Source organism: Vanacampus margaritifer, chromosome 4, assembly GCF_051991255.1.
Source record: "Vanacampus margaritifer isolate UIUO_Vmar chromosome 4, RoL_Vmar_1.0, whole genome shotgun sequence".
In the NCBI taxonomy this organism is placed as follows: domain Eukaryota; kingdom Metazoa; phylum Chordata; class Actinopteri; order Syngnathiformes; family Syngnathidae; genus Vanacampus; species Vanacampus margaritifer.
The window spans coordinates 32,647,264-32,673,186 of NC_135435.1; the positions used below are offsets into that span (position 1 = coordinate 32,647,264).

Genomic DNA, 25,923 nt, shown 5'->3' on the forward strand with positions numbered 1-25,923 from the left:
ACTTCCTGACATGATGAGGGTCATTTTTGTTTTTCCTTTTTCCTATTTTGGATATTTTACTTTGCAAACGTCAAATTGTTGTTGCTCAGTGAACAGATCAGAAAATTCAATAAATGTCATCATACAAACAGAAGATTTGAAATAGAAAAGAATAGAAATAAAAAGCAGACGGTCAAAATATAAGCAACTCAAATATTCAATAAAGTAAACGATGAATTTAAAAAATCGATAATAAATATCAAATCGGTAAATTGTAAAAAATGATAATAAACAAAATAATATTGATTTTTTTGTGTGTGTTTTGTGCAGCTTGTGCAGTTGTTATAAATGTTTTTTTGTTTTTACAGCCACACCTGCAAATACTGGCGTGACCAGATTCTGAACTTTGACCCCTTGCCCTCAACTCTTCACAGCATGTGGTTGTGTCATGATAAGGGGTGCATGGATGTGGGCGGAGCCAAAGGCGAGGAGAAACCGTAGGGAGGCGGCAATTGGGATCAAAGACAGAATCTTTGTTGAAACAAAAGAGGACAGGGGAGATGAGCAGGACTGGAGAAGATGGGACAGACGGGTCGCCATGACTGGACTGAGCGAGCGGAGACCGGCCTCCACGACTGTGACCGGAGACAGCAAGAAGGCGTGGACAACTTTGAAGGAAACGAGGGCAACTGGACGGTGACAAAGAAGACTTAACTACGACGAGGACGACTGGACTGAGATAAAAAGTGTCTTATTGTGACAAGGCTTGGCGGGGGACGAAAGACAAACGCGAGGCTTTCGAAACGTAGCGCTGACATAAACGATGATCCCACGTGGACTGGACAAAGACAACAGACGAAATACACCAACACTAATGAGACACACCTGGAAACACAACAGGGTGGCCACTGATTGGTCAAACACACCGGAAGGGGAAAGACACACAGGTGGACGTCATCAGACATAACGAGACAAACACAACAAACTCGCCAAAATAAAAGAAAACCCCCGACAAAACTGAAACACGACAGGTTGCACACACGCACACACACACACGCACACACGCACACACACACACGCACACACACACACACACACACACACTCGGCATCGTGGGAAAAGTGCAGCGCGGGTTTGGACTTTGGCTCTTTAATTCCAGCTTTGAAGCAAAATGGCGACGGCCGCTAATAGCATTAGCATGTTTGGCGGATGACATAAGTCAGGTCTGTCAAAGTCTTTTGAGTGGCGGGTGGGCGGGGCTTGATTTCAAGCAGGACGTGATGTCCCATCTTTGACATTTGCGGAAGATGACCTTGTCGCAAATCATTTGAGCCACCTGCTGCATTACAAGAGGCTCCGCCTCCCCACCCCTCTGCCACCATATGATTGGACAACATTCGGATTGGCTTTTGAAGGCCAGCCGGTGGACAAAGAGACAGAGGACGTCGGCACTCTTGGGAATTTTCTCTCAACTTTTCCATTCGATGTGGGGCGGGCACGTTGTCGGGCGGCTACGGGTTCCAAAGAAAGTTGCGGAGTTTGTTCAACTTCGCGGCACTACTTGGCGACGTACGTCCGACGCGTCGATAGCCAGCGTGTTGCGATTCAAAACTTGGTGTTCACGTCATCAACAGACGAGTCCGAAATTTGGGCTGGCTTAGTCCCGAGCCGAAGTGAGTCAATTGGAGGCGTCCGTCCGTCCGTCCATTTGCTACCGCTTATCTGGGGGTGGGCCGCGGGGGCAGAAGCTTTAGGAGGGAAGCCTAGACTTCCCTCTCCCCAGCCACTTCAACCAGCTCCTCCGACGGGATCCCAAGGCGTTCGTTCCCAGGCCAAGCGAGAGACATAGTCTCTCCGGCGTGTCCTGGGTCCACCTCCCGCCGGTGGGACATGTCCGGAACACCTCCCCAGGGAGGCGTCCAGGAGGCATCCCAACCAGATGCCCGAGCCACCTCAACTGGGTCCTCTCGATACTGAGTCCCTGATGACCGAGCTTCTCACAGAGGTGAGGGTCCTAACAGAGATGGACCGATACAGAGTGGACATCGCTGCAGACACTGCAGCGATCGGCCTGTCGAACCCATCGTCGAGCTCCCGCGCCATCCTGCCCTCACTCGTCAACAAGACCCCAAGATACTTGAAGTCCTCCATTTGGGGCAGGATCTCCCCCCCGACCCGGAGAGGGCACGCCGGCCTTTTCCGACTGAGGACCTCGGTCCGGGATTTGGAGGTGCTGCTCTTCATCCCAACCGCTTCGCACTCCACCGCGAAGCGCTCCAGCGAGACTTGCAGATCAGAACAGCATCGCATCATCTGCAAAAAGCAGCGATGCGACGCTGAGGCCACCAAAGCGGAAAGCCCTCAACGCTCCGAATTTGGAGGCCTAAACTTTGCAAACAATTTCCCACTGTCGTTTTTGACAGGCCTGACGTAACTCGTAGCAACCGCCGCCGCCGCCGCATCCTCTTAGCTCAGCGCTAAGCGCGCGGCTTGACGAGCGGCGTTTGCTAACTTCCTGTTGGACCAATCGCATCCCGTAACGCTTGGCTAACCTTTGACAAATGACCACAGAAGAAGAAGTCCAGCCGTGGCACTTTTCTCACCTGCGCGTGCGGCCGTCGCGTATCAAACCGATGCAACGGCGCCACCTTCAGGGATCCGTTGGTCGTGACTGTGCTTGGCAAACTTTTGTCTTCAAGATCTGCAAAACCTGCAACAACAGCAAACTGCTCACAACTCTTTTCTTTACATTTGTTTAAAAACCTTCGCTAACGCCTTTCATGACAAATCACCCTCTTTTCATTCCTTATGGTTTTGTTACCCAAAATTGATTGCACTTTTTTTTTTTAATAGATGCAGCCAGAAAGATTTTTTTTTTCTAAAAATAAAATAAAATATGTATATATATATATTTTTTTTACATTTACTTGACAGTACAAAATGTTGTGATATTGTACGAGAGCACAAAAAAAAATTCACAGTGAATTTGGTGCCTAATTGTTTTCATGTAAAAAAAATGAGAAGAATTGAAAAAATACGATTTATTTCATGCAATTTGAAGAAATAATGCTATATTGGACTTTGAAGTGATCTGTCATATATATTTTGTGAATGTTATGAAATGTTGTGTGTCAAAACAAGTCCTAGTGGTGTCGCTACTTGACTTGACTTTTGATGCAAATGTTGCGTATTTTTGCTCCTGGCGTTTCTCGCCCGACGGCCGCTAAGCGCCATCCGGGCGATGATGCCAAGCGACACGTTTCTTGTCGTTTGTTTTGACGCCTTCTTGTTTGGCCGTTGATGTCGTACGCGTGCGTGCGAGGCGAGGCGAGGCGAGGCCAGGCGAGGCCAGGCGGGCGTCAGCTGAGGCCCGGCGTGCCGGCTCATCACAAGACCAGACTGGCACAGGAAGTCTTGCAAACCACTTCCTGTTTTCATGGATTTCTTTTTGTCCGTTTTTCAAGCACCGCGCCGGCACGGCACCGGACCGGACCACCTTCATCCAATCCTCCTCTTAGGGTTCTTCTGTCACAAACAGCATTGACTTCCTGGGTCAATCGGACCCGAGGTACAAAATGTCTGACTCGGGGGGAATACAAATCTAAATATGAACTTCATTACTCACCATTTCAGGCATAATTATACACAATACTTAAAAAATGTAATGGGTCAACTTGACAGGAGGCACTGAGGTCAAAGGCTCACAATTAGGTTCGAGTGTTAACAACTAGCGATTGGCATTTATGCAAAGGGTTCTGCCTGTAACGCAACACTGGCTCCTCAGGAACGACACTGGCGGCCCACAATTCAATTGGATCCAGAAACAGGAGAATCCATTCCAAAACATGCACAACATCACGGGAGGGGAAACCAAAGGACCGGGTCCCACCTGATGATGTCATCAAGGGGGCGTACCCTTAGGCCAGCCCGCGTTCCCTCCCGCGTGTACATTCCTGAGGCGATCGGCCGCCGATGTCCGCACGCATCGGGGCTCGTAATCCCGGCGGCCGTCTTAATCCCGACGGCCGTTTTAAACCACGCTAACGTGCGGCTAACGAGCGGGCGATTAGCCGGCAACAAAGGCCTGTTTGTCAGCGCGACCTTTCCGTTTGTTTGCAGCCTCCGCATGTGACTCACCTGAGGCGCTAACACCTCCGCTAGCTACCGATGCGCTAGAGTTCAGCCGGGGGTCGCGCCAGGTTCACGCGGGGGTTAACTGGTCATCAGTCGGATTTACGTGAGAGGATCACATGGTGGGCTTTAGCGACATGCTAATAAACATGTAGCTTTAGCCACGTCATAGAACATGCTAATAAACGCGTAGCTTCAGTGGCATATGTTGATCAAAATGACTCGCATGAGTCCAGAGGTCCCGATGTCCCGATGTCCACACCACGTTGTCGACAACTGCCGCGACAGCGCCGCAACATCCGCAACTTTTTCTTCCAGAAGCTTTCAAAACTCCAGGCGGATGCCATCCGTCCACTCGCGGGGAGCTTTCCAAGCACTTGGGCCCCAGAGATGGGAGAGCCCGCCTCAGAGCGTGCTTCCTGAAAGGAAATGGCGGAGGTCTTCTGAGCAGCGATTGACGACGTGGCTCGGCCGCATCCCGTCTCCACGGTGACAACGGCGCGCTGCTCGCCGCCTGCAGAGTTTCCTCAAAGTCATTTTCCATGATCTCGCCTCACGCTCCACTTTTTGCCTCCATGATTGGCGAAGCTGCATTTGGCTACGCCAGCCGCTAGCCTTCAGCTGCCTCCGGAGTCCCGCAGGGCAAAAAGACCCGAAAGGACAACGCCTCCTTCAGCTTGACGCCATCTCTTACCGCCGGTGTCCACCAACAGGTTTCCAGAGGCGGCAAATCCGGTCCAGGAAGTAAAAACCCAGCCACAGTTTGGCTTTAGCCACTAGTGCTAGCTCACTCCCTAGCAGGTCAACGCGTGCCTTGGGAGCTAGCTAGGGAGCAAGCTAACTAGCAACTGAGGCTAAAGCCAAACTGTGGCCGTTTTTTTTACTTCCTTTTTGCCACCTCTGCAGGTTTGCCGCCATGACAGGCAGCTGCGGTCGGCCAGAGGAGGAGCGCGGCATGTCCGCTTGGACCCGATGTCCCCCGCCTCCTCTGGGACGTGGGCCAAGTTCTGCCAGAGTTGAAACTCCTGCCAGACGTTCCCAGCAGAGCCTCAAAACACGTTTGGCTCTGTCGGGTCTCGCCGCCATTTTCCCCATCGTTACGCCAGCAGCCGGTGATGGTCGCTCACTTGACAGCTCCGCCCCTCCCGATGACACGCCCACAAAGTCTATCATCCAACTGCGGCCGACGTTGTCTTCATTGATGAAGAAATTTTAATTGGAAAGTTGCTGCACTTTTTTTTTGGAACTTCTCACTGGCGATGGAGTTTTCGCCAAATTGTGGGAGGGCCGTAAAATGTACACATGAGAACCAAAGCGCAACTTTAACTTTATCCTTTTCCTTTTTTTATACATCCAACGTTTACTTGACAAAGTGCAAAAGCATTTCGTCTTCTTTTCACTTTTGCTTGCTCAATCAAAAACTGCAAACCCCCAGAGTATGTTTTGGGGTTGGGCCCGCATCCAAATACCCCCCCACTCCCACCCCCCGCAACAACCCCCCCCCCCACCCCAACCCCTCCTCCACTGGCAGCTTTCTGCATCCTGGGGAATGTTCTTGCTCTTTTTTCCCCCTGGCTGTTTACTCTGGAAGGCCGCAAGACTTTGACCCGCAACAGCCGGACCCTCGGGGGCTGGACCCGCCCACATCACGTGACCTCAGCCGGCGTCACGTGACCTCAATGTCAAGACAAAAAGACGTTTTTAAGAAGAACAACTCAAAGACAAGAGCAGAAAGTCAGCATGTCATGACCTCATCAGACAAGCGGGTCAAAGGTCAATTGAAGGCTCTGTGCGTGTGCGTGTGTGTGAGTCCCTTTAAGAAGGTGATTCTCAACTAGGGCGCCAAAGGAAGACGATCCGATTTGACTTCGATTGCTCAGAAAATGATCATTTGATTTTCATATCAATCGCATGTGATTTTGATTTTGATTTCCACGTCAGTTTTTACCGCTGCAATCGCTATGAAATTGATCGGGTGCATCGATGAAGACACGCATACAAAGACACAGAAGATGCACAAAAAGAAAAGTGACACAAAGAGAGACGAACCAAGATAAAAGTGGACGTAGAGAAAATGTGAGAGCAAAAATGCACGAAAGACGCGCAAAAAGACTGACGAGGCCTCCGTGAGAGACGAAAAGCCACAAAAAGACAGAAGCAGATGCAGCAGACCCACAAGACACAAAAAGACAGCAAAAGACACGCAAACAGAGGTTGACACAAAAACACACATAAAAGAGACACAGACAGAAAAAAGACAGAAATGTTGCACAAAAACTCGCTAAAAAATGCATAAGAGATCCACAAAAGATGAACAAAATACACAAAAAGTACACAAACAAATAATCAAGATGCACAAAAATTGGCCCAAAAAACTGAAAAAGTGAAAAAGAATGGGAATGTCGTATATCACACTTATATATATATATATATCACATATATTACACTTGAAACTTTTTCGGTACAATTTTGTGTGCAATAAATACACTTTTATTAATGGCATTATTATTTAAGTGCAGTATTATTTTGTACATTTACTGAAGTGCAATTTTTCTCTTCAAAGCGTGTAATGGTGCAGTGAAATACTTGTTGGGATAATGAATAAATACTTTTTTACAAATCTGTCTGCTTGCATTAACGAGGAGCAATTATTTTCTTTTAGAAATATTTTTGCTCTTTTTCTGTGAGAAGTTTGAAATGGGCTCTGCTGAACTCGTTCGCAAACTTTGGCGGTGTTGCCGCTTGAAGCGTGAGCGGACAGCGCCCTCTCGTGTTTAGTGGGCAGATCTCACGTTGAGCCGACGCATACGATCCATTTGCAACACGCGGGCTCCCTCTAGTGGTCAGACAGTCGACTGCACTTAGTTATAACCCAATTTATATACAGTATACGGTTTTCAAATACAATTTGGCCTTTATTCTTGGAAAATGACATATTTTATTTTTGTAATATTACACTGTAACATTAGGAATAGTTTGGATGGACGTGGGCCTGCTACGCTCATGTATTTTACTTTTGTCATTGCTGCTGCCCCAGAAAATAAAGTCCAGTACTAGTTTATAATGTTATAGCGTTCATGTTTTGAAGGAATACATTTCACATTGTATCATGATCGTGTTCATAATAAATGTCATGTTATAATTTCATGTTTTAACCGACAAGATCGATTTCACATATATTTATTTTTACGTCAAGATGTGACAAGTTTCCATTTGTGATTAGTTAGTTTCATGTTTTAATGTGACTAATTTGACGTATAACGTGAATTTGATTTCCGCATTGGGCAACACAAATGAAGCAATTCCAGTTCAGGTGACTGTTTTTTCTTTTTACATCAGATTTTTGTGTTTTAATAGCTGGGCATTTTTCTTTCTTTCTTGTTTGTTTTTGTTTTGCCACATGCGGAAGAGAAAATGTTGAAGTTGGAGCGTGATATTACGCCCGCGTGTGTCACTTTTTGTTCCCAGTGAAGCCGCCGTAGCGTCACGTGATCGTCTGCCAGCAACTGCAACATGGCGGCCGACGGCCAAGACGACGACAGGACGGCGGCGACGGATTTTGTGACTTACGGGACTCCTCTGGAGCCCCTGGAAGAAGGTTGCTTGTGTTCCGCACGTATATGTCTAACCCTAACCCTAACCCGCTTGAAACGCGACAAACGCAAACCTTTTGCTGTGTTTTGCTGTGTTGATGTTTGCGCGCGTGCTGCACTGACTTCTATTTTTGCACTGATATGCGTGCCATGTGTATAATATGTGTATATGTTAGTTTTGGCGCGTGGGGGATGTGTGCACATATATTTGTTTGTTTGTGTGCGTGAGTGTGTGTGTTTTTGTTTCATGTTTTTCTGTAGCAATGACGTGTGCGCTTGTGTGTTGCACTGATGAGCGCGTGTGTATGCTAGTGTTTGTGTTTCTGTTTACATTGATTGACATCCTGATGTGTGTTTGTGCTGCCCTAACTTGTGTGTGTGTGTGTGTGTGTGTGTTTGAGACGAGGGCCCACGTAAGCCCCTCCCCCTCCACGAGCAGACGGTTCGAGATGAAAAGGGGCGGTACCAGCGGTTCCACGGCGCCTTCACGGGCGGCTTCTCGGCGGGATATTACAACACTGTTGGATCCAAGGAAGGTCAGCCTCGTTGACGACATCACTTCCTGTCCTCCTTGAGCGGTCAGCGTTGACCTTGTTTGTCATCTTGTTCATCAGGATGGACGCCATCCGCCTTTGTGTCGTCGCGGCAACAGAAGGCGGGCAAACACCAGGCCACGCCTCAAGACTTCATGGATGACGAGGTAGTGACACTTATTGGCCGTTCGTGGGTCCAAATATTGTTGACAAGAAGTTGAAATGTCACGTCAATTTCTGCAAGCGTACAAGCTGAAGTTTCCAAATGAGGCCACCTTGTAAATGTATCCGGTGCACTTGACGTGGGACGTTGGGGCAGGCGGGGCCGATTGATGCCCACGGTAGTTGCATTGGGGGTGTGGTCTTTGTCTCTTTGCTACTGACCTTTTTGCCACTTCTTGCGCCTCTTTCTCGGTGCAGTGGTTTCTTTTTGTGTAACTCTTTGTGTGTCTTTTGCTGTGTTTTTGTGTCCCTTTTGTGTGAGTGTCTCTTGTGCATTTTTTCAGCTTGATATCGATTTCAATATTTAGCATAATAAAATTGCGCTCCATTGGCTGATTCGTTTCAAAACCATACAATGACTAAAATAATGTCATTTCATGCTCGCAACATTCAAAATGTCAATAACATGCAGAGCACTTTCCTTTTTTCCAATACTTTGAACAAAAAGTATTTTTTGCTCTTTACAACAGAGAAAGAAATTGTCCAAAAATCGGCCATCATGTCATCATTTTTGTTTTCTGTTGCGATTTGGGGAGAAATGTGCAGAAAGCTGTAAAAACGTTTCATATCAGCCAATTCAATCAGCGGGCTGATTGATTGAAGCCTATTTTCAGTGTGTCAAAAACAATGAGTTGTTAACTTTTTTAGTTGCGTCCGTTGACAGTCGGCCTGAGATGCGTTGGTGGTGATTCTTGGGCACACCACCAGAGGGAGCCCAAGTAGCGCACTTTGACAATCGCCGCAGTCAACAATGAGTTGATGATGAAAATAGTTGCGCTGATTTGCTTGTGGATGAGTTGTTAAGCAACTTGATGCCGACAAGGTCGATGTTTTGTTTTTTGTCAGGATCTTGGCGAGCACGGCATCGCGCCGGCCCAGATCACCACCACGCAGCCGTTTGCGTCGCAGGCGGCGGCGCCGGCGTGGGACAAGGCCAAGGCCGTCAAGGCGCAGACAACCCTCATACCGGGAGACAACCTCCTCGATGAACTCATCGCACCTGCCAGGTGACGCCGCCTTCAAAGTTGCAACACAGACAAAGAAAAACAGATTTTTCCACTTGATTCATTTGTTTGTGCTGCTTTTGCAAATGTCTGCCATGTTTGAAGTTCCGTTTTCAAGAGGTTGCTGATGATTTCAAATTTGGGGCCAAAACGCTAAAGACGATCAAGAAACAGAAGAACAAAGCGCAGTTTCTTCAATAAGTCAACGACGACTTTGACAAGTAAACATTTGTTGTGACAACAATCGTCACGTGCCTTTTGCCGTCTGCCGATGGAACGATAACATCAAAAGCAGCCACCAGAGGGTGCTAGAACGGCACAAATGGAAATCAACAGATGCGCTGCTTTTAATATCGTGACATGTCGTCGACGATATTGCGGCAGTTTTAATATTGCCATGTCACAATACGGCTGTTATCGTTCCATCCCTACTGCTGAATGCAAAATGGCTGCCACATCCTGGCACTTGAGCTCACACATCCCTCTGGTGTATTGCAAGGGCATTGGGAGGCTCCCTCTAGTGGCGTTGATGCAGAATGACATTTGTTCAACAACCCAATCAAGGAAGCAACGAAAACACGAAGATGCATTTGCGTCACTTTTCGTGAAAAAAAAGAAAAGAAAAGCCATTTTGGCCACAGGAGAAAATTTGCATTGATCTTAAAGTGGAATTTTGGTCTCCTGAAAACAAACCACAAACTTTGCGACACACAAAACAGTGCAACGCTTGAAAAGAAAGACTTGACAGCCATCGTTTTGAGTTGTGACCTTTTGAATGCGAGCAACTTCAAACATTTGATGACGTTGTGGATTTTGTAAGCAAATGACCTGGAAAAGATCCAAAGAAGAACAAATGGGACGGACAAACGGAAGGACGGACGGACGGACGGACGGATGGAAGTTGCGCCTGCCATGTGCTTACTCTTGTTGCCGTGCGGCAGGTCGTGCGTCGGCGTGGAGCTCCTGACCCGGATGGGCTGGAAGGCGGGTCAGGGCGTGGGGCCTCGTGTCAAGAGGAAAGCTCAGCGACAAGGCGCACGTACGCACGCACGCGCGCGCACGCACGCACGCACGCACACGCACGCGCACGCACGCACCTCCTTTATTTGTAGTAATGAGGATGTTCGAATGTTGACATGACGCGTGTTGTTGTTTGCAGCTGATGATGGCGGCGTTCGAGTCTTTGGCTGTGCTCCGCCCCCTGCTGCTTCTGAGGACTCTGAGGTGGGTGGAGTCTGTCAGCCGATGATGATGATGATGATGATGATGATGACTGATTGCAGCTAGGGACGTTCGATAGCATTTCTTTACACAGCAATTGCAGTACGACTTTTCACGTCTTGACAGTTTGATGTCGATGTAGCGGCGGCCATTTCCATAAACGCCCTCCCCTAACGATGACGATGATGATGATGATGAGGATGATGAGAAAGTTGTTGATGATGATGATGATGAAGATGACGTGTAGTGACGTGGGCGTGTCACTCCAGGAGGACGACGGCGAGTTTGCCCCCGCCAATGTGACGTTCGCCCCCAAAGACGTGATGGCGGTGGACTTCAGCGTGAGGGCGGGGCTCCAAGGCCTGGGCTACAGCGGCCTGGATCCGGCGCTGGCGCTGCGCGGCCAGGCCGGCGCCGGCCACGTGGACCTGTTCTCGCCGCACTCGGACGCCACCAGCAGGCTCTTCGGGGAGCGGCCCCGCGGCTCGCGGAAAGGGGGGGCGCTGGCCGGCCAGGTGAGTGTTGACGGCGGACCACCCGACACGTGGCCGCGATACGTCCGTCGCCTTCGCAAACGCCAAACGGCCGAAACAAAGTTTGGTAGCAAACATTGAGCGTTTTACAAGATGGAACTCAACTTGCCACTGACTTTTTTACTCCGGAAATATCAACAACAAAAAATGAATGAAAATAAGACAACTTTTCAAATCATTTGAAAATGTGATTTTTTTATTTTGGCTTAGCACAAATGGTTATTTTCTAGAAATATATACAACCTTTTTTCCAAAAAAATTGATATCAAACTTTTTGGGGGGAAACACTTTGACTTTCACTCTTCTTGAAAGGACGCGAATGTTTGTTTTTCCCGACTTTGTGTCATGCAAGTAATGTGGCGTGTGCGTGTGCCGTCGAGGCCTTTGGCGTGGGCGCGCTGGAGGACGACGACGAGGACGTGTACCATCGAGACGCCATGTCCAAGTACGACACGGTGCTGGAGGACGAGCCCGGGGACGGACTCTACGGCTGGACGGCGCCGCGCGGCAACTCCCAAAAGACACGTAGCGAACGCTTCCTCTGGTTTCCGTTCTTGCGAGCGCTGCTGATGGCTGAAGCGCTAATTGCAATGTGTTTGCAGACCACAAGGAGGCGTCCTACCTTGGCAAAATCCTGGAAGGCTTCACTTTGGCTGGCAACCCGCAAGAAAAGAAAACTGTGAGTCGCGTCTTGAAAAGTTGAACCTTTCGGCCTCCGAGTTAGAAAGCAACATTTGCAAAGTCAAAAGTTGAAAATGAAAAATACAAAAATCTTAGGAATGCAAATGATATTCATTCAAATGAACAAACGTTGCCACCAGAACACAAACGGAAAAAAATCACCCTTTAAAAATGCTGCTTTATAAACTTTGTATTTGTTGAACAAAAGAAAACATTTTCAAGCAAGTTGATCACAAATCAATAAAAGACAAGAAAACAGGAGAAATCATCACAATTGTGATTGATGGGTTTGCAAAAAGACACCTTTAAGAAAAAAATCATCAAAAGAAAACATTTCATGTCAAAAAGGATGCTTTACAAAATTGTTTACAAATGGAAGCCTTGTTTACATTTCACTCCAAAGTTTTTTTTTTTTTCCCTGTTTAAAGTCAAACCACTTTTAGAAAAAAACGCATGTTGTTGAAATGTCCAAAACATTTGACTTGATTGATACAAAACCTCATTTTGTTTCAAGTCATGTTGAAAATGTCCTGGAAAGTTTGACTTTTTGTCTTTCAAGTTGAACATGTGCCGCCGCGTCCTTGCAGATTTTTGCCGCGCCGTCGCTGCCGGCCAACTTCCGGCCAGTGCACCACTTCCGCCCCCCGGTGGCCGTATCGCACGTTTCGGGCGTGAGCGCCGCCTTGGCGGAGGCCCTGAGGTCGTCCAAAGGTCAAGCGCCGCGGGAGGATGCCGCCGCGGGGCGCCATCGCATGGCCTCCGACCAGCGGGGGGCGCTGCTGGGGGAGGCCGCCCTGCCAGGTGGGAAAGGCAGTTTACGCAGCCAACGGTTCAAACGGGCGTGGCCATTACTTGTGTTGTCCCGCCCCTTTCTGTATAGGCCCCACATCCGTCATGGAGCTGCTGCGGCCCGAAGACCGTCTGCGCTTGCTCCGATTCCGCGCGCCTGCCGACCCGGCGCCAGCGCCGGCGCCGCCTCCCCCGGCCGCCTCCTCGGACGCCGCCGTGTGGCGGCGGCGGCAGGAGGAAGCGGCGGCGGCGTGGCGAGGCCGTGACGGCGAGTCGCGAGCCTTCAAGCCCTTCGAGCAGAACGCCGGCAAACAAACCCGATACGACACTTACTTGGGACGGCTGCGGGTGGGAGACAAAGGTTGGCGCGCTCGCTACCTTCTCACACACACACACACACACACACGTGCTTACGAAGGTGCGTGCGTGCGTGCGCCAGATGCGCTGGAAGCCAGTTTGGACCCTTCCATGACGGAGTGGGAGCGCAGCAGGGAGAAGGAGGAGTTTGTGCGGGCGTCCATCTTGTACCGGCCAACCTCGTCGGTGCTGGCCAGTCGCTTCACGCGCGCCACGCAGCAGGACGGCGACGACGAGCGCGTGGAAGTGGCGCCGCAACAGGAGGTAATTTGACCGCATAAAGACGCGCGGGGGGTCGTCGGGGGGGGGGGGGCATACTTTCATTCTGGTTTGTCTTCTGCTTTCTTTTAACATTTGGTTAGTTTGAACTTGTTGTTATGACTTTGGTGTTCTTTTTTCATATATGGAGTATTTTTAATAATAAATAATAGATCAATGGAAAAAAGGCCACTCAGTATTTTATAAAAAAAAAACCTCCAATTGTCAAAATCAGAGCTTTTAGGTTCAAAAATTAAACAAACATTTCTGGGGCAGTAATTACATTCCTTTTTCTTTTTTTTAATGGTCAAATGTGATTTCAGTTTTTAAAGCAATTGAGTTTTGATGTTATTTCGTAATATTTGAGTTATTGTGCGTGTTGAGGCCAACATGGCGGACCAAGAAGCAGCGGTGAAGATGAAAATGTTTGGCAAGCTGACCCGGGAAACGTTTGAGTGGCATCCTGACAAGATCCTCTGCAGGAGGTTCAACGTGCCCCACCCCTACCCAGGGTACGTACACGCGTGATGATGACGAAGGTGACGAAGATGACGTCGATGATGATGATGATGATGATGATGATGGTCATGTGACATCGCCGCAGCTCGTCCACCGTCGGCCTCCCCAAAGTCAAGCGGGACAAGTTTTCCGTCTTCAACTTCCTGACAGTCAACGCCAGCGGCGAGCAAGCGCCAGGTTGCCACTTCCTGCTCGTCCCGTCTTTGACTTCCTGTTTGTGGGCGGCGCCGCCTACTTCCTGCTGACGGCCTTGTCGGATGTTCCCTCAGCTGCTCCCAAGGCCACGCAGGCAGCCAAGAAGTCCAGGTGGGACCAGGAGGCGGAGCCCCAGCAGGCGGAGCCCCAGCAGGCGGAGCCCCAGCAGGCGGAGCCCCAGCAGGCGGAGCCACAGCAGGCGGAGCCACAGCAGAGCCACGCCTCCTCTCAGCAAAAGAAGGAATCGTCCGAGGTGATGTCTGAAGACAGAACGGCTTGTTTTGTTTCCGTTTCTCCAACATCGTTTTCTCCTTTTGCATCTCCTCATTTTTTTCTTCCCTCGTCTTCCTCCTCCTTCAGACTGCAGCTGATGGGTCACGTGACCTCTCACAGGCCAGAACGCAAAAGGAGGAGGATGAAGACGATGACGATGACGACGATGACGATGAGGAGGAGGAGGAAGAGGAGGAGGTGCGTCCTCCCATGGACGTGTTCAAGGCCATCTTCGCCGGCTCCTCGGACGAAGACGACAAGTCCTCGTCATCAGGGTCGGGCGAGGAAGACGAGGAGACGAAGGAGGAAGGAACGCACGCGTCGCCAAAGAAACTCTTTGACGTCTCGTCGTCCGCCATCAGCCCGTCGCCAAACGTGTCCTCTCAGCAGACAGGTGACGTCTCACTTCCTGTTTGTTGTCATGTGACGCATTTGGCATCATCACAATCGGATGTCGACGGGCAAATCATTTGATTGTGATGCTATGCTAACCGTTAGCACCAATTTTGCGCTTGGCTATTCAAATGACAGCACTTGGAAAATATTTCCGGCAATGAAAATGGATTTTATTGTGAAACTAAATATTGAATGTGATTGTGCACCATGTGAAGTTTAGATAAATAAATAAATGTTGATGGGTTTTTTTTAATGACGTTGGCCATCAATCAGAGAAAGAGAAACAAATTGCCTTCCGGGCGGCAACTCGTTAACTGGCCTCTGCAAGCAAGCAGCCAATCGTGTTGAACCCTTTTAGACGTCCCCTTAAAGTGCAAAATATCAACGCTTATTGTCGAAAGCTGACAAAGACAATCGAGTTTTGAGGAATCGAGTGTTGGACGTGCGCCAGGAAAGGAAGCTCCTTCTCGTTCCCAGGAGTTGAACAAATAGCAACTTTTCAAATTAGCCAATCATTTCTTTTATTCATAGTGTTTTTAATGTCACTCAAAGTAATTGTGATCATGTTTTTTTGTTTAGTTTTTTCGGTCACGGCTTCCTGTCGTTTGTTTGCAAATTTCAGTTGTGCCGCCGGCCCAGGAAGTTGCCGAGTTCGGTCCCAAGCTTCCTCCTCCCTGGTTCGTTCCCGGTAAGTGCCAATCTGTGGAGCTCCGCCTACCCTTGGTCTCATTGGCTGACAGATGCTCTTGTTGTTCCCCGCACAGCCACCAGGGGCGCCATCTCACCGGTCCGCGTCAGGAAGCACAAGAACAAGAAGCAACACAAACGCAGAAAAGACAAGAAGGTGCGCACACAAACGTTTGCAGGATTTTGAATTCTTCATCTTCATCTTCATCTTCATCTTCTCCTCGTTGTTGTTGGCCAGAAGAAGAAAACCAAGAAGAAGAAAGACAAAGTGAAGCAGCAAGAAGACAAGAAGAAGAAGAAAAAGAAGAAGGACGAAGAGGACACATCGGAGCAAAGTGATGATGATGATGATGATGATGACAATGGAGAGACGGTGTCCACAGAGGAATTGATCAAGAGGTCAGAGGTCAAATCAGCAGGAAGCACTGGTCACAACGTTATTTTAGTTAACGAAAAAACTAATTAAAAAAAACATTTCGTTGACAAAATCAAACAAAACTGAAAATGCTTTTTAAAATAACAAACTATATTTTATGTTAACAAAACTAACTATTAAGGGTGTGAATTTCCTCGATTCGATACCGATTAATCTTGATACGAATCTATAAATTGATTATTGCGATTATTTTTTTTTTTACTCAAATTTTGAAAATACTGATGTACACTGTAAGATTTGTATGAAAAAGTATTAATTGATGTGCAAATTCAGGCTTCTAACTGAGCCACTGCATTTAACAAACAGGTTGCAGTCTGTTCAAATATGAAGGCTTAATGTTCCATTAATATAACATTTTTCCATGCTTAATGTGTGAATCCTAACCCTAAGTAAGACGTTTTGTTGAATAGTCCCATAAAAAAAATGGATGTTTAAAAATCGTTTTTTTTTTTTTTTTTTTTTTTGCCAGCTGTAATATCGCGATATATTTCCCCATCGATTTTTTTCTAACACCCCTACTAACTCTAATTATAGCAACAATGTCCTTTTTAGTCTTTGGTAATTAATTGAATGCATTTGTTTGTTTGTTTTAAAAGTAGATTTATTCAACCGGAATAAAAAGGTTTTCGAGTGTCACACACAAGTGACGTCATCGAGCAGCAGCCAATAGAAAAGCGCCTTCAGATGACGTCGCTCCGAGGCGACGACCAAATGCAACGCTAGCTAAGAACTGCATTATGTATTTCATTTTATCGTGGTGTTTATTAAATAGTGCGCACAATACATATTTAAAATTTTTTAAAAAATACTACTGAAATTGCGCATTCTTTAAATAACTCAAACTAATAAAAACAATAGAACCATCTTGAAAACGAATGAAAACAAATTCAATTTAAAAACAAAACTCAAAACGAAATAAAAACGAACTCAAGTGAAAATTCCAAAACTGTAATAACCCTGGTCACATGACAGGAAGTTGCACAAAAGCAACCTTCATAACCGTGCGTGTGTGTTTGCAGGCTGAAGAGCGTGTCGTCCTCGCACCTTCCCCGGCGGTGACCCCCAACTCACCAATCAAAAACAAAGTCATCCACATGGACTGTCATGTGACAGGAAGTCAGCTGTCACTTTTATTTGCATTGAGAAAACATACAAAATACATTTGACAACATTTGGGATGAAAGCATCTTGAACGCTCGCTCCTCTCACGTACGACGTAAACTCAGTCCATTAAAGAACAAATATTTTCACAGATTTGCAATTTGTCTGGATGATTGAGTTTACCGGGTCATGTTGACCCAACATAGGGTTTGCCCCCCCACCCCCACCCCCACCCCCACCACATGCGACTTCCATCTGTTGTTCTTTTGCCAATATTGAGAAGGGACTCCGCCGCCGTAGGTGGCGCTATACCCCATAGAGATGTGATCCACCAGTCGTTTAAAAAGACGAAGAAGATCAGGAAGCGACTGCGCCGTGTGATGCCGAAATGTATTTTAGTTGTTTTGTTTATGTTGACCACTACCTGAAATAACGGATTCAATTAAATGATGATAATAATAATAATGCCTTCAAGAAATGGTGGCATGAGAACTTAATCGATCAGCCGTTTGTCTTTTTGTTGTTGTGTTATTTTGCTTTTGAATAAATATTCACCTTTCAATGAATAGTGAAATAACATCTTTAAATACGTCTCGTCTAAATTTAGACCGAAATTAGCCCGTCTATATTTTAGCCCCAATCTAGACGATACAATTAATCAAGTAAATATTAACTATTAACAACCAAAACTGTAGGTTGTATAAATGTTAGATTACTACGTTTTAAACAGTAATTCATCAATGTACAGTGTAGTTCATATTTAGACGATGTAGACGTCTAATTCAAGTTCTCATTTCAATTCTCTTTAGACCAGATCCGGACGATTGAATTAAATACACAATAAAGTAAATCAATAACTGCACAACTGGATTATCAGTGTGAAACAAAATGCCAGATCGCACGATTCATTAATTCAGCGGGTCTTTATAGCTGCACGATACCTCCCCGCCTCCAGGAGGCAGCAACGCGTTTAAGCTTCCGGTCAGCCCGAAGGAAGAAAAAGAAGTGAAGCGCCAACTGTCATCGGGAGTAAACTTTGGATTTGTCCGCCTCTTGCGTCGAAAACAAAAAACTATTTCTCAAAGACAGACCAGGGCTGCCTCGAGGTGAGCGCTCGAAGCCACCTTATTCAAATGTTTAGTCCTGCGATGTTTGTTCGTTTAATTGTTCATCCGCTAGCTTAGCTTGCGGTTAAGTTGCCATCAATCACGGTGTTTTCTTATAAAAATAATAATAATTTAAGAGAAGTGCTCCTCGCACACAAATATTAACGTTAAAGGGGCAGGGAGTTGCTTAGCTTTTTATTTCTTGCTTGCTCAATTTTACTTAAATGAATGTAATGATTACGGCTTGCACGTCAGCTGTTTAAGATGCTTCTATTGAATTTTTTATTTGAAATATTGTACATAATGAATTGAAATACTATCTTCTCTGATTTCAAACCCTTCCCCTTAATCCAAATTGGTGATTAGTTAATGCACATGTCAATGTCAGCCATTCTCAATATGAATGTATACAAAGTTATTATTGATCATTTCTACCTGAAGTCATCCACAGCGCAGCGATGATGTGCAGCACAAACACAAGTTATTATCCAAAGCGCCTTTACAGCAAAGTGTATATCAAACGTGACTAATGTTGCAAGTATGATTTCCATTTTGTCTTCCAGCAGGTCATCAACGGCGCGCACACATCAGCACCTGGCAACGTGACAGGCAGGACACGAGGTAGCGCATTTGTTAAGTGTCGCAATGTTCACACTGCGAGTCGAAAGATTCATTTCAATATCCCCGACAGTGAAGGTTGGCGGCGAGACGCACCCCGTGGCGGCGAGACGCACCCCGTGGCGGCGAGACTGAAGGTACAAAGTAAGTCAGTGTCGTGCTGGACGTCTTTGGGATGGCTTGCAAGTTGGATGTGTCATCGACGCAATGTATTGATCTCCCCGATCGACGTCGTCTCATCTACTGTCGGGATCCCACAAGTGATTACAGGGAGGGGCTCGTCCCAAAATGGGAATGTCCTCAAAAAGTTGAATCATTTCCGTAATTCCGTTCAAAAAGTCAAACTTTCATAGATGATAGATTCAGGGCACGCAACGCAAGTGATTGATTTCAAGTATTTATTTCAACATGATTTGGGCTTCCAGCTCCAAAAAAAAACAAAACACGCAAACCGGAAGTCTTTTGCATGGGAAAAAAAGATGGATGGCATTTTCAAAACCATACGTCAATCTTCAATAGTCGTTCCTTACAATAAATTATTTATTTGTAACTTTTTGCTTCCATAAATATTTTGACATTTGAGGTCTTGTTTTTTTCTTTTCAGATTCAGATCCTATTTTTTAGGGGTTTTTTTTCACTTTCAAATCTTCCTTGTTTTTTTGTACTTGAAAAAATGATTATTCAATATTTTTCCAAGTACACAACTTTTGACCCGAATGGGCTCCTTGGCACAAATCCACGACTTCCTGAACTCAGTACCACTCCTTCATTTCCTGTCTTATTTCCTGATCAATCCACCTGGATTCATCATTTTGTCCAATCATGAAAGACAGGAAATGACGGAGCGCTATTTGCTGCGGATTTGTGCCCATCGAACTCCACTCGGAAGAGTCGGACTCGGACCGGTATCGTTGTGAAAAAAGTGCCATGCAACAAGTGACAATGTGTGAGTGAACGCGGCGTGCTTGCGTGCGCGCCTCAAAGTCAAGACGGCAGGCGATGCCACGGGAACGAGGCCAGCAGGAAGTCGGGTCACTGCCGCCACCCGGCCATGGAAGGAAAAGGAAATGAGGATGAGGAGGAGGAGGAGGATGAAGGCGCGCCGGCCGTCCTTCTCTCGCCTCCGACTCTGCTCACAAAAACGGCGGTCCGGCGCGGGGCCCGCGAGCCCAGTTTGTCCAGCGCCACGGGGACCTCCTCCAAGGACTCGGCCGAGTCTGAGTGGTACTCGGCGGGTGGGGCGGCGGCCCGGACGGGCGGCGGCAGGCGGGGGGGGGCCGCGGACGGCTGGCCCGGCAGCCACGCGCCGACCCGCTCCGACAAACAACCAGCGTCTGGGTCGTCGTCCGCCACAATTGCGCCGGCTCCGCCCATCTTCTTCGTCCTCCTCTTCTTCTTCTTTTTCGTCTTCACAGAAATAAACACAATTATTATTATCTTCATTCTTTGTAATGCGGATTGGCGAGACACGATTCTTCAATTGTTTAAAAAGTTTCATCCTCATCATCATCATCCTCTTTATCATCATCGTGATCACCATCCTCTTCATCACCATCATCCTTCTCATTATCATCCTCATCCTCTTCATCATCATCATCATCCTTCTCATCATCATCCTCCATCATCATCATCATCATCACCACCATCCTCTTCATCATCCTTCTCATTATCATCCTCAATCATCATCCTCTTCATCATCGTCATCATCCTTCTCATTATCATCCTCATCATCATCATCATCATCCTTCTCATTATCATCCTCATCCTTCATCATCATCCTCCATCATCATCATCATCACCACCACCATCCTCTTCATCATCCTTCTCATTATCATCCTCATCATCATCATCATCATCCTTCTCATTATCATCCTCTTCATCATCATCATCCTTCTCATTATCATCCTCATCCTCCATCATCATCCTCCATCATCATCATCATCACCACCATCCTCTTCATCATCCTTCTCATTATCATCCTCATCCTCCATCATCATCCTCTTCATCATCATCATCATCCTCATCAGCTTGCTTTGAGGAAAAAGCTACAATCGGCAGCAAACAAACGAAAGAATTGAACAAGTTGACGTGGCGTCAACTTGTTTTTCCGTTCAGCAACATGCTTGTCACTCACCTGCATGTGCACGTTGTGCCGTGTGGAGATTGTGGGTGGGGCTTGTAACTCCAGGAGCGGACTAGCCACGCCTCTCACGCTGCCGTTGGACACCAACCTTCCGACACACACGCAGGTTGATGAACAAGATGGCGGGACGGCTGCTGATGTCGCGAGAGTCGTGGTGCAACGGATCATCATGGATCGGCGGTTGGTTTGGACCCCGCCCACTTCCGCACATACGCCTGATCATCATGACCAGCTCTCTGATACTGCTCAGCGGCGCACTTGGTAAAAGGCATTGTCCAGTAACCAGGATGTTGCGGGTTCAAATCCCACCTCCCATGGCAGTTATGCTAAGTGATGACATGCTAGTTCCACTTTTCCATCTGGAGATTGTCGTTGCGAGCAACACGACGCTTTCCCGAAGTCAGGTTCAATCGCTAATTTAGGACGCTAAGAAAGCGCTATTGAATGACGCCGCCATTGCATGATACGGGAGAAGTCTCCGACGTAAGTGGCTAGCGGCTAGCTGTTAGCATTTTTTTTTCTGGGAGCTAGCCGTTAGCATGACCAACGTGCACGAGCGGCTGCTAAGACGATGATTTGACGAGCGCGCCAACTTGGTGCTGGACGCCGTGTTTGACAGCTGCTACGCGGCTTAGCTGAATTCTTTTTTCAATATTTTGGACCACCGAGACTTTGTCGTTCACTTTCCGTGTTTCAGGAAGGGAATGCGCCTTAAATTGCACGTTGAGGTCTTTGCATTATTAAAAAAGAAAGCCAGCTTGGTCTTCATTTATTTTATAAATCACTTTTGCCCAATAAAAAAGAAAAACATTCAACTGAAAATGTCAAACAGCTGTTTGGATGGTAGGAAAACAACTTTTTATTTGATCGTGTCAAAATAAGAATGTCTGCCTCAAATTGCACTTTAAAGTCGTGTTCCTAAATAACGGCCATTTGTCGACATTTTAAATGTTTGTTTGTTTTATTTCATGGGAAAAGGTGATTTCCAGAATAAATGAGGACAAAATACTATGTATCTTTTTGTTTTTTTTGCTGATCCGAAAATCCATCCGAACCGCGACTTTTGTGATTCGTCGCACCACAAAGCAAGAGGAAGTCTTACTGCGAGCGGCCCCCGTCCAGCGGAGGAGGCTCCATGTAGCGCAGCGTTCCCGAGTCGCCCGCTTCCTGGCAACGTCGACGCCATCATCATCATCATCATCATCATCATCATCATTTGGACGCAGACAAAGGAAGGCAAAGTGACGGCGTGCGAGCGAGGGCTCACCTTCAAGCCGCCAAGCGTCTCGCTGGCGTGCTTGACGTCCTCCGGCCTTGCCGTCGGCCTCCCGTCCTGACGGTGGCGCTGACGCACGATGTACTCGTACGTGCTCAACCTGTTCCACACTCAAACACGCACGTGCAAACGGCATCTAAGTTGCGCTTCACGTGACCAACACCAGAACTGGAATCAAACCCGAGTTGATTTTTTTTCCCCTCCCCCCTCACAGCGTTACTTCGAATTGTGGGACGCATTTGCATTTCTTACCATCTGGGTTTGTTTTCCGCACTGGCACGTTGCGTACACTCGAGATGTGCCCCACAATCGGAGTTGAATATGAATGACAGGAAGTGGAATTGAACGGTGAGCGGCGACTTACTGAGGTATACGTGGAAGATGAGCAGGTGGCAGAGCAGCACGCAGGCGAGCAGCGCCAGCACGCCGGTCACGGCGGCCAATGCGGGAACGGCGGCGGGCGGCGCTCGCGGCGGCAGGAACAGGAGCCACGACGCCGTCCGGTTTGGCGCTGAGCGAGAAGATGGCCGCTTAGCGTGCGAGCGAACGACCAATCGGCCGCCGCCGCCGCGTGGACTCACCCCACAAGTGTTTGCTGGCGCCGAGGTTGTCGGGTTCCAAGAAGAACGCCATCAGCACGTACGACGAAACGGCCAGGAGGACGCACACGCCCAACACGGCCGACACCACGCTGTACAGGAACAACCTGCGCGCACGTGATACGTGGAGACGGGTTCGAAACAACAGCAACTCCTCAACGATTGTTTATGCAAACACAAGCCGAAGACGCGGACTGACTTGTAGTTTCTGCTTCCCACGCAGTTGTTGAGCCATCGACAGTGATGGTCAAAGTTGGCCACGCATTTGTTGCACGCGCTGCAGTGCTTTGATTTGGGCCCTCTGGGACACGCACACACATTTATCGCAGTTTGAGTTCAGGCAACGACTCCCATTTGCAATCCATAGGAATCAAAAATGAATCTCGGCTGTCCAATTTTCAAAAAGGCAGATCAAGATATTTGTCAAAATGCCAAATATCGGCGCCCATAATCGGTCGCAAGCGAAAGAATTGCAACCAGAAAATCAAACTGAACGGAAAGAAAGAAGGAGCAGTTGCGATGCCACTCACACGTCCACCTGGCACAGGTAGCAGTGGCAGTTCTCGATGACGTGGGCGTGTTTGGAGCGGTCCAAGACGGGCAGAGGACCTTTCGGGCTCTTGGCTCGGACGTTGCGGTCGGCCGGGTCCACGCTCACCGCCATCACGTGAGTGCACAGGTGGCACGCAAACATCACGCCGGTGCACTGAGCGGCGCATCGGGAAGCTTGACGCATCTCTGGCGGACGCACGCGCACGCACACGCACACGCACACGCACGAGAAAGGATACAATGTAGCCGGCGGGCATCCAATGCACGGGCAGCAGCGGCACGAGGACGCCCAGGCCCACCGCGGCGAAGTAGGCGTAGAGGAGCCAGGCCAGCACCTGGAAGGGATGAGGAGGCCAACTCCAGCCGTTGGTCCGCGAGCACGCCGCCGCCAAGACGCCTCGCCGCCCGCCATCCTCGCCTGCGGCCGGCGCCGTGCGGTTCGGGGTCTTCATGCACACGTCCATCCTGCCGAGCACGCCGTCAGCTCATCGCTACCTTACACGGACATGCAGCCCAACCCCCCTTTGACAGACTATCGTGGGGGGGGGGGGGGTCGGTGGGCTCATCCGGTTCTGCCCACTGTACGTTAAATGCATGAATAGGATTCATTTCTCATACGAGGCGCTACGCGTCAGCGGCCGTCAACTTTGCTGACATCTGCTGTTGAAAAACGGTCATCTTGGCCAGGAGGAAGTGCTTTGACATGTTTTGGTTTTGTCCTTCTTTTCATGGGCTAAAAAAAAAGTCCAGTACAGTAGAAAAATGTTGTAAAGAAATCTCAAAAAGCTGACGAGTTTTGAAAGAAATCCAAACTTACGCCGCTCGCTCAAACTGCAATGTCAGTCCGCTTCCTTTTTTCTGCATCTCCCACACAAAAGGGCTTGACCCCCAAAAAACTCATATAGCTCAAACAGCCACTCGGTCGATGCGAATTAGTAGTTGTGGCGATGCTAAGCTAATTCAGGTCCATGCTTTTCCCATGAACTTTGATGGGACATCGGCCCCTGCCAACATGGCCGCCACAAACGTGAGCCTGTTGTGGGCATTCTGCTATTCGCTGGCCAGCCCCGTCACCATCCGGTGGTTAGCAACACTAGTTTATTACCAAACAAGCCTTAAGACATGAAAATATTGAAAAAATATGTTTTCTGATTAGACCTCTCATTTCCTTTTAGTTTGAGCTCATTCGTATCATGTCTTAATGATACTTTTCTTGATATGTACATGTTGGATGGATGCTCAGTTGAGTAGTTTTCATGTTCGACTGACAAATAATGATTGAAGTGTCGTGCTGTTTTTTGAATAAGCAAGAAGGCGCAAAAAAACTAACATTAAGAACCCGAAAAGCCACCCGGTGGTCCGGCACCGTCAAATGACCCGTGTGTGCGGAAAAATCGTATTTCAATTTTTTGAAATGTAGCAACTTAACACAGGTACGCGAGCCACTATGTTCGTTCGTGAATTGGAATCGAGCGGACGAGTAGGAAGAGGAAAATGTCCGAATTGGAACGAGCGCTCACCTCAACAGACACGAGCGGGGCTCATCTGGCGGATGGCGCTGGTACGCCACATCCGGACTCAAGCTCGGTCCGGCGTGGACAAACGGCGTCTTTGGCCGGGTGGGAGCGTTAGCTGGCGTCCATTCGGGCAGGCAGGCAGGCAGGCAGGCAGGCAGGCCACCGGTCGGCCGGAGACGTCGAGCCGACCCAATCCCTGCTAGATAACCGCCATCTTGAAGCGGGACTCCCCCGCTATGGTCCCGGCCGCTGCGTCGTTCGCGAGTAAGCCACGGCAGTTCCAGGCGGGAGGCAACCCCTCGCCATGTGATTGGATGCAGCCATGGCGCTGCGACAATATGATTGGCTTTGACTGCTGCCAATCCGGGGAGGCCGCGCCCCTTGGGTTTCCACGCAGGAAGCTACTCGTCGTTTCCGTGGCAACGCGCCGGGCGCTCCATAATTGGCCGGTTAGTCCTTGTCCCGCCCACAAGTTTTGAGCGAGCGGCAAGGGGCGTCATCATGTGATGAGCCAGCAGGGGGAGCCCGCCGCCGACATACGTTCACATGCCGAATTGAGAATTCCATCCATCCAAATCTGGATTGATCATGCATTTTTATTCAATTCATACAAAAATTGCACTTTAAAAAGTGATTTGATAAAAAAATAAAATAAATAATAATAATAATAGTTTGGATTGGGGCAGCCCAAAGAGGAAGTGTCGACCAGCAGGGGGTGTACGTGACCTTTTATTTTTATTTTTTATTTTTTTGCTGCTTGTTGCTTTGAAAGATCCACTGAAAGAAGTCACAAGTCAACGTTTGCAGTCTGAGTGCCAAAGGCAAGTGCTCCTGCCCCTTTAAGAGGAAATCCGAGAAGACGGGGGCCACGGGGGTCAAACTGGCCTGGCTGTTAAGCTTTTTTTTAAGGGGGGGTCATAAAGTAAAGCGACTTTTGCAGTGGAAGCCGCCGATCCAACGAGCCAGCCGGCGTCCCGCAGAGTTTTGAAATATGTCCGCTTGTTTCGTCGGGGGTTCGCTCCACATGTACGCTTGGATCCTAGGGGGGACCCCCCCCCCCCCCCCCACACACACACACACACTCACCCCCAAATGTTCTAACAATCTGCAAAATCACACGAGGGAAAGGATCACGACGCACTTCATCATTTTTCTTCACGGCCAAAGGACTCAAGTCATCTGCGCCCGAGTCCAAATAAAAACA

At 48.2% G+C, this 25,923-nt stretch overlaps 2 protein-coding genes across 8 annotated transcripts; one reads left to right on the forward strand and one right to left on the reverse strand.

Moving 5' to 3' along the window:
- Nucleotides 1–7,566: 7,566 nt before the first annotated feature.
- gpatch1 (G patch domain containing 1) lies at nt 7,567–17,068 on the forward strand. Of its 6 annotated transcripts, none has more exons than XM_077563068.1 (21): nt 7,567–7,708; nt 8,105–8,239; nt 8,318–8,403; nt 9,305–9,465; nt 10,404–10,501; nt 10,622–10,686; nt 10,953–11,198; nt 11,597–11,741; nt 11,819–11,895; nt 12,485–12,698; nt 12,778–13,047; nt 13,126–13,307; nt 13,686–13,813; nt 13,906–13,997; nt 14,090–14,184; nt 14,215–14,268; nt 14,376–14,682; nt 15,307–15,372; nt 15,449–15,528; nt 15,610–15,770; nt 16,827–17,068. In XM_077563068.1, exons 1-21 carry the CDS (start codon nt 7,624–7,626, stop codon nt 16,864–16,866), a joined length of 2,787 nt encoding a protein of 928 aa, XP_077419194.1. In that variant the 5' UTR covers nt 7,567–7,623; the 3' UTR covers nt 16,867–17,068. The 6 variants fall into 6 exon arrangements, with proteins under 6 accessions (XP_077419194.1, XP_077419196.1, XP_077419192.1 ...); XM_077563070.1 differs by having other exon boundaries at nt 14,409–14,682; XM_077563066.1 differs by having other exon boundaries at nt 10,283–10,501; nt 14,090–14,268.
- A 1,948-nt stretch (nt 17,069–19,016) lies between these two features.
- Nucleotides 19,017–24,995, reverse strand: zdhhc1 (zDHHC palmitoyltransferase 1). 2 transcript variants are annotated; one of them, XM_077563072.1, is made up of 10 exons: nt 24,723–24,994; nt 23,442–23,667; nt 23,181–23,356; nt 22,850–22,951; nt 22,633–22,757; nt 22,416–22,562; nt 22,043–22,161; nt 21,878–21,942; nt 20,767–20,863; nt 19,017–20,039 (listed from the first exon to the last, which is right to left on the reverse strand). In XM_077563072.1, the coding sequence occupies exons 2-10, from the start codon at nt 23,664–23,666 to the stop codon at nt 19,665–19,667; spliced, it is 1,431 nt and encodes a 476-aa protein (XP_077419198.1). In that variant the 5' UTR covers nt 23,667; nt 24,723–24,994; the 3' UTR covers nt 19,017–19,664. The 2 variants fall into 2 exon arrangements, with proteins under 2 accessions (XP_077419198.1, XP_077419197.1); XM_077563071.1 differs by having other exon boundaries at nt 23,181–23,667; nt 24,723–24,995.
- Between the last annotated feature and the right edge of the window lie 928 nt (nt 24,996–25,923).

Excerpts from the sequence above, each read along its gene's own strand:
- gpatch1 (XM_077563064.1), top strand. The coding sequence starts at position 7,624 with ATGGCGGCCGACGGCCAAGACGACGACAGGACGGCGGCGACGGATTTT. Across the intron at positions 13,048-13,125 it reads GCTGCGGGTGGGAGACAAAG|ATGCGCTGGAAGCCAGTTTG; the intron begins GTTGGCGCGCTC and ends TGCGTGCGCCAG. Across the intron at positions 15,771-16,826 it reads ACAGAGGAATTGATCAAGAG|GCTGAAGAGCGTGTCGTCCT; the intron begins GTCAGAGGTCAA and ends GTGTGTTTGCAG.
- zdhhc1 (XM_077563071.1), bottom strand. The coding sequence starts at position 23,614 with ATGGCGGGCGGCGAGGCGTCTTGGCGGCGGCGTGCTCGCGGACCAACG. Across the intron at positions 22,952-23,180 it reads TACCTGTGCCAGGTGGACGT|AGGGCCCAAATCAAAGCACT; the intron begins GTGAGTGGCATC and ends TGCGTGTCCCAG. Across the intron at positions 20,864-21,877 it reads CTGGACGGGGGCCGCTCGCA|GTTGGTGTCCAACGGCAGCG; the intron begins GTAAGACTTCCT and ends GTGTGTCGGAAG.